Raw genomic sequence first — 17,080 nt, 5'->3', positions numbered from 1 at the left:
TATATACTATAATTAGTGTTTATTTTTGCACTACATATTGGGCCATTACGGATACCTCTTTACTCGGGTTGTTAGTTCAATTATGGATAACTTATACACAGTGGTTTGTACAATGTACGTTTAAGAATTCTTAATATGTCACTTTATCTCAGGTAACGCAATTGTGTCTCTAAGGCTACCTTGGAGCGTTTAGGTTTAGGCCTAGTTATTAGTTTGGGTTTTGCACGTGGCATCTCGTTTGGGGAGAGGTCTGTGCTGGGGGGCCGGGGAGCTGGGCTCTGTATGTTTCATGTTCTTGTCTTGTATGTTTTATTTGTATTGTATTCATCATTGCACTCTGTTTTGTTGGTTGTGCTGCCGGTCCTTCATATTTCCGTTTTATCTTTAAATGGTCCAGCCCAGGTTAATTCAACGCCCTGATGGGAGTGCCCTAATGGTTACTAGTTGGAATTGCAGGGGTCTGAACTCCCCAGTTAAACACACCAGGGGTCCTGCGCCATCTTCAATATGTGGGTGCTCCAGTGATTTATCTTCAAGAAACAAACTTCAAACCATCTGTTTTATCTAGACTTAGGAATGGATGGATTGTTCATGCTTACTATTCATCCTTTACCAGCAAGTCTAGAGGAGTTGCTTTCTTGAAACACAAACCGGTTCCCTTTGTTTTTCCTGGAATGGTTTCTGATCCGAACGGCAGATACCTGATTGTTATTGGCATGATATACGACACCCTTGTTCTACTTGTGAATGTGTACGCCCCGAACTGGGATGATGTGAATTTTTTTCAGCAGCTCTTTTCTAACCTTCCTGACATGTCCTCACACTTCCTTATCTTAGGTGGTGACTTTAATTGTTGGCTTAGCCCACAGCTGGACCGCTCCCCCAAGAAGACTGTTACGCCTTCGGGGTCTGATAAGACGATTAGAGACTTCATGAGTGAGTTTGCACTAACGGACCCCACGCGCTTCTTTAACCCCACCGGTGAAGCATACTCCTCTTTCTCCCATGTTCACCATACGTTCACTCGGATAGACTACTTTATGGTAGATGACAGACTCCCCTTCCCTGAGCTCCTGTTCAGATGAAACTACAGTTATGTCGGATCATGCCCCTGTCGTAATGAGTATCAGAATGAAGGGTTCTGTACGCACGCAAACCCCATGGTGTTTAAACACGCATTTGCTTTCGGACGGACATTTTACAGAGCTGATTTCCAACCAGATTGACATCTTTCTGAGCATTAACAAGACTCCGGACATTTCTGAAGGTTTGTGAAGGGATGTGTGTAATGTGGTGAATATTATTCACCCGCGGATCTATGGGTTGGGGTATTGTTCCGCACGGACATTATAGTTTTTTTTACTATAATAATACTTTATTCCGAGTGTGCTTGCTTTGCTCTTTGAAGGTCATCAGATAACGGCATTGTAATACACGGTTCGGCTGCATTACATATTACATATCTGCCGTAGTTCTCTATTTATAGAGCCCTGATGAGGAGACTTCTAGACAAACAGGAATGCCGAAACTGAAAACGTGACATGGATCATAAATATATCAGCAATCAAAAAACATCTTATATTTCTCTTCACACAATACGTCTCCTCGCAGGATCAACACTAATTCAGCTGACTTTTATATTTGATCCAATCAGTAGATAGGCTGTATTTACACCATAAAGGACAGCTGATAGAAAGGGACACCTGGTGGTTACAGCACGTTATTGAAATGTATTATTTGTATTATTAGATATTAATAGGAGACACAGACAGACAAACTGATAAGGCTTTATTTAAACATTAAAGAATACTTTAGGTTAAGGTCTTCTTTTGAATAAGAGAAAAGCTTTGGGGGTATAAACATTAAGCCTGACAAAGTACTGATATATTGCTTTCCTGCAATGCTAACTACTGCATGTTGAAGCACTTATTTTAACTGATATTATACATATGTTTTATACTCTTATATAAGATGTGTGTAGATAGAATAAGAAATGTGCAGAATGACAGTTTAATGGTGGAGGTATTCACACATATTGATAGATGTCTTGTGATGCACTGTTGAGGAACCTGTGACCCAAGTTTTTCATCTCCGGCCTTGTCAGGTATTGAACAATCAATAAATAAAGAACACAGAATTATTAAATATAAAACACAGAATTTGTGTGATTATACGAAATGATTTACAAATAAACACCACTGCATATTAACAACTGTTACACATGCTGATGTAACGCAAATGTTTCCAACTTGGGATCAATAAAGTATATCTTATCTTAAGATGATCGATGGCTACTGCCATATTTACAAAATGTGCCTCTGAACCTTGACAAGTGCATGTTTCAGGCTTATCAATGAACAACAGGAGGGGTCACAGACATAAGAGCAGCTGTTAAATAAAGCTCTTCTGACCTTAGCTGGCATGTGGGTATATATGAATGTTTTAAGAGTAGTTCTCGATTTTTGTTCTGTTTTCTGTGACTACCTATGTTGCAAATGTATTATCTTTTCAATTTACACACGGCATCTATTGCACGTCTGTCCGTCCTGGGAGAGGGATCCCTCCTCTGTTGCTCTCCCTGAGGTTTCTCCCATTTTTCCCTTTAAACTGTGGGTTTTCTCTGGAAGTTTTTCCTTGTACGATGTGAGGGTCTAAGGACAGAGGATCTGAGGACAGAGGGTCTAAGGACAGAGGGTCTCGTATTGTCATACTGATATTCTGTACAAACTGTGAAGTCCCCTGAGTCAAATGTAACATTTGTGATATTGGGCTATATAAATAAACATTGATTGATTGACTATCTGCCTCACCTTCTCAGACTTTCAGTTTCGCGCGCTACTAAAGAGACTTGTTACCATGGAAACCAAACAATGGTGTAGCTGTATTAAAGTCCGAGTGGAAACAGTCCTGAGTAATTCTGATTTTGCCAGAAATCGGGAGAAATGCGGGAGAAATATGACCCCGGGAGGAAACCGGGAGAGGGCAATGAAATCGGGAGTCTCCCGCGAAAATCGGGAGGGTTGACAAGTATGGTTGGGAGTGAGAACGTGTTGCGTTTTTAAGTCCTTGAGGCATTCTTGAATTGTATTTAGATGATTAATTTCATCAGGCTTGATTGATAAATATAGTTGAGTATCATCCGCATAACAATGAAAGTTTACAGAATGATTCCTTATAATATTGCCTAGCGGAAGCATAATGTGAACAAAATAGGTCCAAGCACTGAGCCCTGTGGCACTCCATGGCTAACTTTGGTTTGCGTGGAGGATTCATCGTTGACACGTACAAACTGAGAGCGTTCAGATAGGACCTAAACCAGCCTAAAGCAGTTCCCTGTATGCCAACTAAGTGCTCTAGTCTTTGCAATAGGATATCATGGTCGATAGTATCAAATGCAGCACTAAGATCGAGCAAGACAAGAATAGAGACAAGTCCCTTGTCTGAGGCCATCACGTTGATGGTTTAGAAGAGAGAATATGGGTATTAGCTCTCTGCACTGCCCCTTTTAAAATGTGAGTTCCCTGAACATTCATTTTAAAGCTGCCTCGTGAGTTAATTATTTATTCTCATTTGATAATCAATCATTTGGGAGCTCATTGATACTTTGGTGTAACCAAATCAATGAATGCTGGAATAAAAAGGAAACGGAAAACATAACTTCAGATTTAATCATAATACAAATCTTACCTTTTGTGAATCCTATCCATCTTTTACTATTGAAACGTTTTTGTAAGATTATTCTTTTATTTTTTTCGGAATTTCCCATCGTCTCAGTAACATTTCTACACATGCTGAAATTAAAGGGGATCCAAAAAATAATAATACTTCTGTTCACATCTGGGATTTGTTCCACATTCTCACAGTAAATTCAAATGAAATAATAGTTTCTAAGATTTCTCACATAAACACAGACAGAACGGGATGTTTACTTAAAAACAACAGAGACACAAACAATGATTTTTTTTATTTTGTTTATTGACTTTAAGTCATTGTCCTGAAAGTGTTGCAGCGCCCTGACGTACACGTCACGTCTGTGGTCAAGTTACTCAGTGTCACATGTCTAAAAGGTAATGAAAAGCACATTTATACATTAGTGTAAATATTTCTCTTATATTGACTCATAACACAAGGCACTTGGACACCTTTAGAGATACTGATGAGCAATAACAGTTCATAATTCATCTGGGATACTGGCCCCATGCGGCCATCGTCAAACAAAGACACACTGGAGGGCTTCTCTTTGTGCAGCGAGTGTGTTCTCATTACTGGCACACACCTTTTTTCGCCCTGCGTCCAGGTGCCAAGCGGATCCTGAGCAGATCGTTGTCTTGAAATTAATAAAAGAGTGAAGACGGAGCGACAGTAAACTGCAGAGTCACACACAAAACATTCAGTTACGTCAACACATATTCTCTCTTGTGACTTTGACAAGTCACGTGGTCAGACGGGCGAGTTAATATTCTCCGCCACATATTGTTCAAGTTCTCCACACCCAGGACTCTTTATGAGTACCTCATAAAAAGATTACTGCGTCACAAAGTCTCCTTATTCACTGTGTGGTGAGGAACTGAAGCAGGTAGAGGTCAGGTGTGGCAGGTTACTTCCCTCACCACTCCATTCAATACATCTGTTTCCATGTTGCTTTTAGCTTCACCTTTAACAGCTCAACCGTCAGGAACATTTACCCATTGATTTTGAAGTGTTGGCGTTTCCACTAAAGTTCTTTTATATGGGAAAAGGTGGACAGTAACACACCTGTAATATTAAAGCTTAAAGAGTCCTCTCCTGCTGATGATCAGGTGTATATCAGTATGTAGTGTCTCTACTTTAAAGAGTCCTCTCCTGCTGATGTTCAGGTGTATATCAGTATGTAGTGTCTCTACTTTAAAGAGTCCTCTCCTGCTGATGTTCAGGTGTATATCAGTATGTAGTGTCTCTACTTTAAAGAGTCCTCTCCTGCTGATGTTCAGGTGTATATCAGTATGTAGTGTGTCTACTTTAAAGAGTCCTCTCCTGCTGATGTTCAGGTGTATATCAGTATGTAGTGTCTCTACTTTAAAGAGTCCTCTCCTGCTGATGTTCAGGTGTATATCAGCATGTAGTGTCTCTACTTTAAAGAGTCCTCTCCTGCTGATGTTCAGGTGTATATCAGTATGTAGTGTCTCTACTTTAAAGAGTCCTCTCCTGCTGATGTTCAGGTGTATATCAGTATGTAGTGTCTCTACTTTAAAGAGTCCTCTCCTGCTGATGTTCAGGTGTATATCAGTATGTAGTGTCTCTACTTTAAAGAGTCCTCTCCTGCTGATGTTCAGGTGTATATCAGCATGTAGTGTCTCTACTTTAAAGAGTCCTCTCCTGCTGATGTTCAGGTGTATATCAGTATGTAGTGTCTCTACTTTAAAGAGTCCTCTCCTGCTGATGTTCAGGTGTATATCAGTATGTAGTGTCTCTACTTTAAAGAGTCCTCTCCTGCTGATGTTCAGGTGTATATCAGTATGTAGTGTCTCCACTTTAAAGAGTCCTCTCCTGCTGATGTTCAGGTGTATATCAGTACGTAGTGTCTCTACTTTAAAGAGTCCTCTCCTGCTGATGTTCAGGTGTATATCAGTATGTAGTGTCTCTACTTTAAAGAGTCCTCTCCTGCTGATGGTCAGGTGTATATCAGTATGTAGTGTCTCCACTTTAAAGAGTCCTCTCCTGCTGATGTTCAGGTGCATATCAGTATGTAGTGTCTCTACTTTAAAGAGTCCTCTCCTGCTGATGTTCAGGTGCATATCAGTATGTAGTGTCTCTACTTTAAAGAGTCCTCTCCTGCTGATGTTCAGGTGCATATCAGTATGTAGTGTCTCTACTTTAAAGAGTCCTCTCCTGCTGATGGTCAGGTGTATATCAGTATGTAGTGTCTCTACTTTAAAGAGTCCTCTCCTGCTGATGTTCAGGTGTATATCAGTATGTAGTGTCTCTACTTTAAAGAGTCCCCTCCTGCTGATGTTCAGGGCCTCTTTAACCCAACACCACGCTCAGATATGAGTTAAAGTAGCCACTAAAGTGTAAAAATACTCTGTTACAAGTAGAAGTCCTGCACTCTTTAGGAAATTGGCATCAAAATGTCCCTCATGTACTTAGAGTACTCCTTATGCGTATTGGCCAGTTGAATGTAACTTTAAGTACTGTAAGTAAATGTAGGTACTTTTTTAGTTTATCTTAGTATTATATTTTCTGACATAACTTCCACTGAATGTCAGAGGGAAATATTATTATGTTTACACTATTACAGAAATAACCTGATGTTTTCAGATATAATGAAAATTATCATTTAAAAAACAGTTTTATGTATTTGTGATAAAACCTGAACATTAAACTATTCTGTAAAAACAGACACCTTTTGCATATTGAGTGCTTTTGAAACTTTAAATACATTTTGCTGCTGATAGTTGACATCAGGGCTTTTACTTGCTGTATTTTCAGTCTGGGGTATTAGTAATTGTGCTGAAGTAAAGGATCTGATTACTTCTAGAACATAGTGAAGCAGCATTAAGTGAAACACTCCCTCAAAAGTACAGCACGTGAGTACATGTACTGCAGTACTGTCAGAGTCAAACCAGAGCAACAGATAAATACCCTGTAAGCAGTGTATTCAAATAACCACAGAAATGTGTGGCTCCATTGTGTGGGAGTTGCTGTCAGATATTCGAAAGATGTATATCTCATTTTGAAATGTAAGCCATTAAAGGTGGGGTAGGTCAGTTTGAGAAACCGGCTCGAGATACACTTGTTGTTATATTCCATGGAGTGCTCTTAACATCCTGATAGCAATGAATATCTGAAGTGCTTTGACAATAAATCCATAAAAGCTTTTAATCTGTGGAAGCCGTAGCGCTGTAAAAAGCACGACCAATCATCTGAGCCGGCTAAAGTAACTGGATGGCCTACCTGCCTGTCAGCCTTCCATCTGTGCACAAACTGATCTTGTGCCCTCATTGGTCATGTGCGCGTTCGTGTGTGTTGGGGGAGGGGCTCTGTGAGGGAGTCTGAAGGAAGGGGCAGATCTTTTCCCGCTGTGTTTTTTCAAATGCTATCGCACTGGAGCTGGTTTCTCCAAAATGACCTACCCCGCTTTAACTGCACAAGCTTTGCCTGAAGGAAACATCCAGACTGATGTGTTGTTGGCAGGTTTTAAAGAAGTCTATGTTTTAATGGTACATTGAATTATGTGTACGGACTTTATTTCTCGTTGCTCCCCGTCATCAGTTAGAGAGGAGGATTGTCAAACGTTAAAAGTTGAAAATGGTTAGTGCGTCTGCTCTTTCCTGACCTGCGTTAGAGCATCTAATTCAGGGGATTGTCCAGGAAGTTAAAGTGTAGATAAATGGAAAGGTAAAAACATATTAAAGGGTCAGTTCACTTCATTTCACTGAAGCGTTATCAAGCCATGCAGACAGAGGACGTTTCCTCTCGTTTAGATATCCGCCTCTCAACCCTGAAGTGACTCAGCATTCCCTCACTTCCTGTCCCCGTCCTGGAGGTCAACGGTTCTCTGAATGTGTTTCTGGTTGTTATGCTGAAATAATAATAGTCTGTGGTTAACACAAGCTGAAGAGACTTTAACGTTTTGTTCCACCACATAAAATACAGAAAACACCCCACTGGAGGATTTAAAAACGTCCGGTTGCTAACAAGAGTCTAAATGAGACGACTAAATGTCCTCACGCCCAACTCAGCCTCCTTTAGCTTAGCGCTGGTGATGGTGATACTCTTTTCTCTCATTTGAGTGAACTGACCCTTTAAAGCGTCAGACTTTTGCAACCCAACACTCAGGTCGTGTTCAGGCGTTGTTCATTCAAACACACACACACACACACACACACACACACACACACACACACACACACACACACACACACACACACACACACACACACACACACACACACACACACAGAGCACCTTGCACGTCCTATCTAACAACAGCTGGTTGGAGGAGCAGGGCCCTCGGGGGAACCAGCACCCAGGACAGAGGGTCCCTCCGTCCGGGGCCCCCCCCTGCAGACAGATTTAACGCCTCCACTTCTTGCTCTTCTTCCTCCTCTTCCTCCTCTCTGTTCGACACCCCCCTCCCCAGAGCCCCTAGCCCCAGCATGGACACCGCCGAGAGTCCGAAGTGTATCAGGGGGGAGTCGGAGAGGCCGAGGGGCCCCATGCAGCCGAGGCGGCAGTAAGTGGAAAGAGGCGCCCCGAAGCCCCCCAAAAAGGCCCCAGGGAGGAGGAAATGGGCCCCGCTGAGAGGGGGCGCTTCACCCTGCTGTAGCCCCAGGAGTCCCACCCCTGGCCGGCATTTTGTGGCTCCTAGCCCCGGGGCCACAAAGTGCCCGTGGGCCTTGATGTGCTTGCGCAGCGAGCTGGGGTCGGTGTAGCGCTTCAGGCAGCCGGACATCTTGCAGCCGTACGGTTTGTCCACATAGTGAGTCCGGGTGTGTTTGAAGCGGTCGCTGGAGTTAGAGTAGCGCTTGCTGCAGCCTTCATACGGACACATGTAGGGTTTCTCTCCTGGGGGGGGGACAGAGGGACACACAGAGTCAGGAACACTGGCTTTTACAACTTAAAGAGGACATCATTTGTCCAGGCTGAGGTCAGTATTTAGTGTCTATACTCATGCTCATGCTTTAATGTTCAAAAAGCTCTTTATTTTTAACCAACAATACACTGTTATTAGACCTGTATTACACCCAGGTAACACCAATAACACACTGTTATTAGACCTGTATTACACAACACCAATAACACACTGTTATTAGACCTGTATTACACAACACCAATAACACACTGTTATTAGACCTGTATTACACAACACCAATAACACACTGTTATTAGACCTGTATTACACCCAGGTAACACCAATAACACACTGTTATTAGACCTGTATTACACAACACCAATAACACACTGTTATTAGACCTGTATTACACAACACCAATAACACACTGTTATTAGACCTGTATTACACCCAGGTAACACCAATAACACACTGTTATTAGACCTGTATTACACCCAGGTAACACCAACAACACACTGTTATTAGACCTGTATTACACCCAGGTAACACCAACAACACACTGTTATTAGACCTGTATTACACCCAGGTAACACCAATAACACACTGTTATTAGACCTGTATTACACCCAGGTAACACCAATAACACACTGTTATTAGACCTGTATTACAACAAAAAGGCTTAAGACAAGGATTTTCCTTGAGGGGCAGTGAAGTGCACGTGAGGGCCTAACAATGCTGAATCCCAACTCCCAAGGCTGCCGCTCACGTCAGGGGTGCTGGATCCCTCAACAGAAGACACGAAGCACAACACTACATCAATTCATTGAGATAATAAAAACACTAATTGAGAGATAATCCTCGTCTTAAGCCTTTTTGTTGACTGCCAACTGTATCTTGTTTCTTTAAATTGAATCTGTGGAGTTTTTGCTGTTTGATCAAGTTGAGTTAGAGGGCAACTTTGATCAGTAGAACAGCTAAACTTTAAGCCGTGTGCGCGGACGCGGTTACACTTGCATTAGCATTATTAGCATTAGCATTAGCCCAGCGCATCAACGCAGAGAGACCAACTTATGGCAACACAAAAAAAAACATGGGGGCGGTGGAGGTGAGAAGGTGTCGGCGTTCTGGCAGTTTACTCGGAAGACGCTAACCAGCAGCTTCGACTGAAGCCAGTCCCCAACTCCGGGGGACTCCGGGACTTCGGGTGGCAGTATACGCCGTGAAGTTGGTTGTTTGCGGCCTGCCAGTAAACCCAAAGCAGAAGAAGAAGAAGTGACGACAACGGCTCATTTGTGTAATCCTCCCTCAGGGACTTATTCCGGCGTGAACGCGATCTACTAGATAGTTCCAGGGACTAAAGAGTTTGGGGGGAACTAAGTACCGGGAACTAAGTACCGGGAACTAAGGACCGGGAACTAAGTACCGGGAACTAAGGACCGGGAACTAAGTACCGGGAACTAAGGACCGGGAATTAAGGACCGGGAACTAAGGACCGGGAACTAAGTACCGGGAACTAAGGACCGGGAACTAAGTACCGGGAACTAAGTACCGGGAACTAAGTACCGGGAACTAAGGACCGCAAAGTACTTGGTGTGAAAGCGGCTAAGGACGGCATTGATAACGGCTTCATATCTCCTCAGCCGTGGCCTGGTTTCAGGATGAACTGCTAAATGCTTAAAATTAGGCAGGAATAAACATTCATACAAAAACAAGATTAAAGAAACAACCTTTTTTTTTTTAAATGTGAAAACACCTTCCACAAACACAAAAAATTGTTTGTAAATCTACAAAAAAAGATCTGCAAATACGCAAACAGAAAGAAAAGAAAATCTGTGAATACTATAATTAATTTACAAATACGCGAAAAGCACTATTTTTGGATCGGAGTTCTGTATTTACTGTTTGGCCTTTGCGTCACTCGGCCATTTCCGGATAATGCTGTGGTTTATTACACAGATTATTGATCAGATGAGTCCAACCCCATCGTCTCCCTCCAGTCGCTCTGCAATGGACTTTAAACCATTTGGTGCTGATAAAGAGGGGGAACTGAACCACGCCCAGCAGGGGGAACATTAACCAGAACACGCACTGAGCTGTACTCACTGTAACACCAGGCCCTTATCTGAACTCTACGTCAGCCACATCAAAAGCATATTTCACGATTGAAGGATACAGTATTTATTTGAGCAGAGAATGTTGTGTATTGATGGCAGGCTTCACTTTATCATGTGTTCCTGTTTGGGCTCCAGTGCTTTTACTTTGCAGAGTGTAGTCACCAGCTTTACCAACCTGTGTGTGTGTGTGTGTGTGTGTGTGTGTGTGTGTGTGTGTGTGTGTGTGTGTGTGTGTGTGTGTGTGTGTGTGTGTGTGTGTGTGTGTGTGTGTGTGTGTGTGTGTGTGTGTGTGTGTGTGTGTGTGTGTGTGTGTGTGTGTGTGTGTGCGTGGGTCTCACCTGTGTGTGAGCGGGTGTGTATCTTCAGGTTCTCCAGGCGTGAAAAGCTCTTATTACAGGTGGGACAGTGGTGCGGCTTCTCATTGGTGTGTGTGCGGATATGAATCAGCATTTTATATCTGTGAATCATAACACATCCATTAACACACACACACACACACACACACACACACACACACACACACACACACACACACACACACACACACACACACACACACACACTCACCAACACTTATTTTCTTGGTAAATGGTCTGTATGAGATCCGGCTGCTAACGGACGTGTTGACACAGCTCATAGCTTGATATTGCAGGATCATATTTACATGAGTTATGCAAACAAAGAGAGAGGAGCTTCACCGGTCTTTGCTGTCTAATTTAATATGAGACATGTTGCATATGGTGGCCGACAAACACGCTGCAGCTGGGAGACCAGGGGACACTAAAGAGTGACGCACACAGCTGGGAGACCAGGGGACACTAAAGAGTGACGCACACAGCTGGGAGACCAGGGGACACTAAAGAGTGACGCAAACAGCTGGGAGACCAGGGGACACTAAAGAGTGAAGCACACAGCTGGGAGACCAGGGGACACTAAAGAGTGACGCACACAGCTGGGAGACCAGGGGACACTAAAGAGTGACGCAAACAGCTGGGAGACCAGGGGACACTAAAGAGTGAAGCACACAGCTGGGAGACCAGGGGACACTAAAGAGTGACACACACAGCTGGGAGACCAGGGGACACTAAAGAGTGACGCACACAGCTGGGAGACCAGGGGACACTAAAGAGTGACGCAAACAGCTGGGAGACCAGGGGACACTAAAGAGTGAAGCACACAGCTGGGAGACCAGGGGACACTAAAGAGTGACGCACACAGCTGGGAGACCAGGGGACACTAAAGAGTGAAGCACACAGCTGGGAGACCAGGGGACACTAAAGAGTGACGCACACAGCTGGGAGACCAGGGGACACTAAAGAGTGAAGCACACAGCTGGGAGACCAGGGGACACTAAAGAGTGACGCACACAGCTGGGAGACCAGGGGACACTAAAGAGTGACGCACACAACTGGGAGACCAGGGGTCACAAAAGAGTGACGCACCGTCACAGTTCCCTACTTGTTCCCTGTTCCTGTCCTTCTGAATTGTAAGTTGTCCCGGTGCTTTGAGAGGCGCCGCTAAATAACATCTATTATTATTATTATACCTTTAATTCTTGTTTCCATACTCCCTGGCGGTGAGCGCAGTGTGAAGACAGAGTGGATGTTTGCAAGGTGTGTGTGAGGTGTGTGTGTGGTGTGTGTGTTTACCTGGCGTTGAAGCCCCTCCCATTACGCTGGCAGCCCTCCCACTGGCAGCAGTACCCACAATCCTTTTCAGGTTTCACGTGGAAGTCGTTGATGTGGTCTACGAGCTCCTGCAGCGAGGCGAACAGCCGGCGGCACTGAAGAGACGGGGTCACGTTAGCAACCCTCTATGGGGGAAATAATAAACCTACAGATATCCCCATGAGACCCCCCCACTTCATTACCGACCGACATCAACACAATTAGTTTTATATTTCAAGTTTTATGTTTCAGTTTGAAAGTGAGGCGTTATCTTATTAAATATGTTTATGGAAGGAATCCAAGGGAAGTCGAGTATCTCAAATATCTGGGTAAAAATACTGTTGTAGTATTTCAAATAAAGTCTTAATGTCAGATACAAATCTCTTCTGGGTGGGGGGCTGCCTCTAAAGAAATGCATTGTAGAATGAATTTAAATTCAAACACACAGTAAGATTGCACTTTCGAATAAATGTGTGTTTTTCCAATCGAAACTCAGCAGGAAGGATTTTAAAGAACATTTGATTTGTATTTTGAGTCTTTGTATCATCGTATCGCCTCTCTCTCTGCTCCTTCACAGTTTGCTGCATCTCGTTTTGGTCCCTTTGTGTTTGTGTGGACATTTATCTGTGTTTGAATGTCTCTCAGGTCTGAATGTAGTGGTGGCGCTACCTGGTGGTCAGAGGTGGAGTTACAGTTCACTTAGCTCTTCATTGCAATACATTAATAATCTTTGCAAAGAAAATATAAAATAAATATTTATAATTATGGTTTTAATGTCCAAAGAAATATAATAACAATATTTAGTTAAATAAATATATTTGTAAAAGCATATTAAAAGAAAGTGAGACAAAGCAAGTCTCTTATAAAAAATAAAAAATATCAAACAGAAATATAATGTAATATAACATAACATAATATAATATAACATAATAAAGTATAACATAATATAATATAACATAACATAATATAATATAACATAACATAACATAATATAATATAACATAACATAATATAATATAACATAATATAATATAACATAATAAAGTATAACATAATATAATATAATATAACATAATAAAGTATAACATAATATAATATAACATAACATAATATAATATAATATAATATAACATAATAAAGTATAACATAATATAATATAACATAACATAATATAATATAATATAATATAACATAATATGAAACAATTGAATGAATGTATGTACTACCTTCCTCCACCTGCAGGTGAGCTCAGGGTCCGCAGATGTTTCTGGAAGCTTCTCTCTGATTGGCTCTCTGATTGGCTCTCTGATTGGCCCCCTGAGCACCGAGGAGGGGAAGCTGAACCGGGGTGCGTTCCCAACGGGGAGGAAGAAGGGGAACGCTGCCCCCTCCTACACCACAGAAGAAGAGAAGGATATATTACTGTCGGGGGAACAGTTGTTACTGGATACCTCTGAAACATATACCATCAACACTAAGGACAAATATAAGCAGACATTTATAAATAAGATAAACAGCAGGGTAGAGTATGGTGTATAAATATATAAATATGCATAAGAATTTATAAAACTATATGAGTATCATTAACAGGATGGTAAAGTGTGTAAAACACAGAGGGGAAGAAGTGCTCAGGTCTGGGACTTGAGTAAAAGTAGAAGTACTCAGATCTTGTACTTGAGTAAAAGTAGAAGTACTCAGGTCTTGTACTTGAGTAAAAGTAGAAGTACTCAGATCTTGTACTTGAGTAAAAGTAGAAGTACTCAGATCTTGTACTTGAGTAAAAGTAGAAGTACTCAGATCTTGTTCTTGAGTAAAAGTAGAAGTACTCAGATCTTGTACTTGAGTAAAAGTAGAAGTACTCAGATCTTGTTCTTGAGTAAAAGTAGAAGTACTCAGATCTTGTATTTGAGTAAAAGTAGAAGTACACAGATCTTGTACTTGAGTAAAAGTAGAAGTACTCAGATCTTGTACTTGAGTAAAAGTAGAAGTACTCAGATATTGTACTTGAGTAAAAGTAGAAGTACTCAGATCTTGTACTTGAGTAAAAGTAGAAGTACACAGATCTTGTACTTGAGTAAAAGTAGAAGTACTCAGATCTTGTACTTGAGTAAAAGTAGAAGTACTCAGATCTTGTACTTGAGTAAAAGTAGAAGTACTCAGATCCTGTACTTGAGTAAAAGTAGAAGTACTCAGATCCTGTACTTGAGTAAAAGTAGAAGTACTCAGATTTTGTAGTTGAGTAAAAGTAGAAGTACTCAGATCCTGTACTTGAGTAAAAGTAGAAGTACTCAGATCCTGTACTTGAGTAAAAGTAGAAGTACTCAGATCCTGTACTAGAGTAAAAGTAGAAGTACTCAGATCCTGTACTTGAGTAAAAGTAGAAGTACTCAGATCCTGTACTAGAGTAAAAGTAGAAGTACTCAGATCTTGTACTAGAGTAAAAGTAGAAGTACTCAGATCTTGTACTTGAGTAAAAGTAGAAGTACTCAGATCTTGTTCTTGAGTAAAAGTAGAAGTACTCAGATCTTGTACTTGAGTAAAAGTAGAAGTACTCAGATCTTGTTCTTGAGTAAAAGTAGAAGTACTCAGATCTTGTATTTGAGTAAAAGTAGAAGTACACAGATCTTGTACTTGAGTAAAAGTAGAAGTACACAGATCTTGTACTTGAGTAAAAGTAGAAGTACTCAGATCCTGTACTTGAGTAAAAGTAGAAGTACTCAGATCCTGTACTTGAGTAAAAGTAGAAGTACTCAGATTTTGTAGTTGAGTAAAAGTAGAAGTACTCAGATCCTGTACTTGAGTAAAAGTAGAAGTACTCAGATCCTGTACTTGAGTAAAAGTAGAAGTACTCAGATCCTGTACTAGAGTAAAAGTAGAAGTACTCAGATCCTGTACTTGAGTAAAAGTAGAAGTACTCAGATCCTGTACTAGAGTAAAAGTAGAAGTACTCAGATCCTGTACTTGAGTAAAAGTAGAAGTACTCAGATCCTGTACTTGAGTAAAAGTAGAAGTACTCAGATTTTGTAGTTGAGTAAAAGTAGAAGTACTCAGATCCTGTACTTGAGTAAAAGTAGAAGTACTCAGATCCTGTACTTGAGTAAAAGTAGAAGTACTCAGATCCTGTACTAGAGTAAAAGTAGAAGTACTCAGATCCTGTACTTGAGTAAAAGTAGAAGTACTCAGATCCTGTACTAGAGTAAAAGTAGAAGTACTCAGATCCTGTACTAGAGTAAAAGTAGAAGTACTCAGGTATGGTACTTGTTTGTTCATTGTTTTAGATTTAAAATGTTAAATATCTTTCAAACATCAAGATCGGGGGCTGGTATATTTCGGAGCGATAATGCTCGTTTAGAACTTGTTAATATTTATATTATTATCTTCATTTCTGTTTGCATCATTTTTAATTCTTATTGTTTATCACTTCCGGCAATGGTCACGTGGGTGTGGTTTACTGGTGTTCAGTCACCTGTTGGATGCCGGTGTTGGGACATGACGTCGAGGAGAGAGGGTGAATTGCTCTGATACTTTCTGTTGGACTACAAAGGACTCCGGACTCTGATATGGAACGCGTCACAGCGAACAGCGAGTTGTAGCCTCTCAGCGGCAGAACCCATACATACCTGAGAGAAGAGGTGAGGCCGGGGACTGCTGTGGGGGGAGGGGGTGGAGGAGGGGGAGGGGGGGGCGAGGCGGAGGTCCACGGCTGGAGGACTGCAGCAGGGTCCATCCTGAGGCGAGAACTGCGACTCTGCATGGAGAATAAAATAAAATGTTTGTTTGATTATATTCTCTATATCAGTGGTTCCCAACCTGGGGGGCGCGCCCCCCTTGGGGGGGAGCCAAAGATCGTAGGGGGGGCGCCAGGCCTCAGGTGATTTGAGGCCAAATATCATATTTAGACTTTTTTATTTATTTTTTGCTTTTTGTTGTTGAAGTTAGTACTGTAGCTATTAAAGGCATGAAAAGACAGAAATGTATAATTCTTTCTTTAATAGAAATGTTTCTTCTGCCGTAAAGTGTCCAAACCGGGCTTTTCTGGATATTTTAAAACATAGTCATTGTCCATGCCGGTTTCAGTTGGATTATTTGTCAGTTGCTCCGATCAGATAAGTCTCGTCCATTTTGTAGATTATTTAGGACTTTTGAATCCACATAAACACATCGGCAAAACCCGGTTTACTTTGAGCATGTGTTTTAAACAGTTTAATCCCTTTGTGAATTGTTTCCACTTGCACCGTCCTTTAATTTCTTCATACAGCGGGAATCCAAATGAATGAATCCTGAGTCCAATAACCATCAAAGTCACTCCAATAGAGCTCCTTAGTTACGCTCTCATCCTCCTTTAACTAAATACTTCAAATTCATCTAGTTTGTGACAGGAGTTTTAGCATTTTGAGACTTTTGAACTTTAATTACCGCTGTTGCGCCCCCCCCCCCCCCCACACCCCCTTATGTGTGTGTGTGTGGGGGGTGGGGGGGACGCAACTTCCAACAGGAGTCATTTGGGGGGGCTCTTGGGAAAAAAGGTTGGGAACCACTGCTCTATATCATGCAATCCTGTTCACCCTGTGTAGCCCCGCCCCTTTCCTCACTTTCTGTTCAAGCCTCTTTTTAAAAAGTATTTCGATATTTTCTGAAAAAGTCATAATTTTGAGAATTTAGGAAAGAATATGAATTTTGAGATTTTCAGAAAATAATCACGATTCTGAGATTTTCACTTTAGAATAACTCTCAGAGACAGAAGA

At 41.6% G+C, this 17,080-nt stretch overlaps 1 protein-coding gene across 1 annotated transcript; it reads right to left on the bottom strand.

Moving 5' to 3' along the window:
• Window positions 1-7,847: 7,847 nt before the first annotated feature.
• LOC307027246 (zinc finger protein GLIS2-like) lies at window positions 7,848-16,162 on the bottom strand (the record flags this gene model as incomplete). Its single annotated transcript, XM_079695453.1, has 5 exons — window positions 7,848-8,547; window positions 11,007-11,125; window positions 12,318-12,451; window positions 13,562-13,726; window positions 15,956-16,162. Coding segments are annotated over 5 exons (1,215 nt in total), but the record flags the coding sequence as incomplete, so codon positions are not given.
• Window positions 16,163-17,080: the final 918 nt, after the last annotated feature.

This window comes from Notothenia rossii (assembly GCF_949606895.1).
Source record: "Notothenia rossii genome assembly, contig: scaffold_542, whole genome shotgun sequence".
NCBI lineage: Eukaryota > Metazoa > Chordata > Actinopteri > Perciformes > Nototheniidae > Notothenia > Notothenia rossii.
Note: the sequence above shows the minus strand (reverse complement) of the source record. Positions and strands in the feature narration are given on the sequence as shown.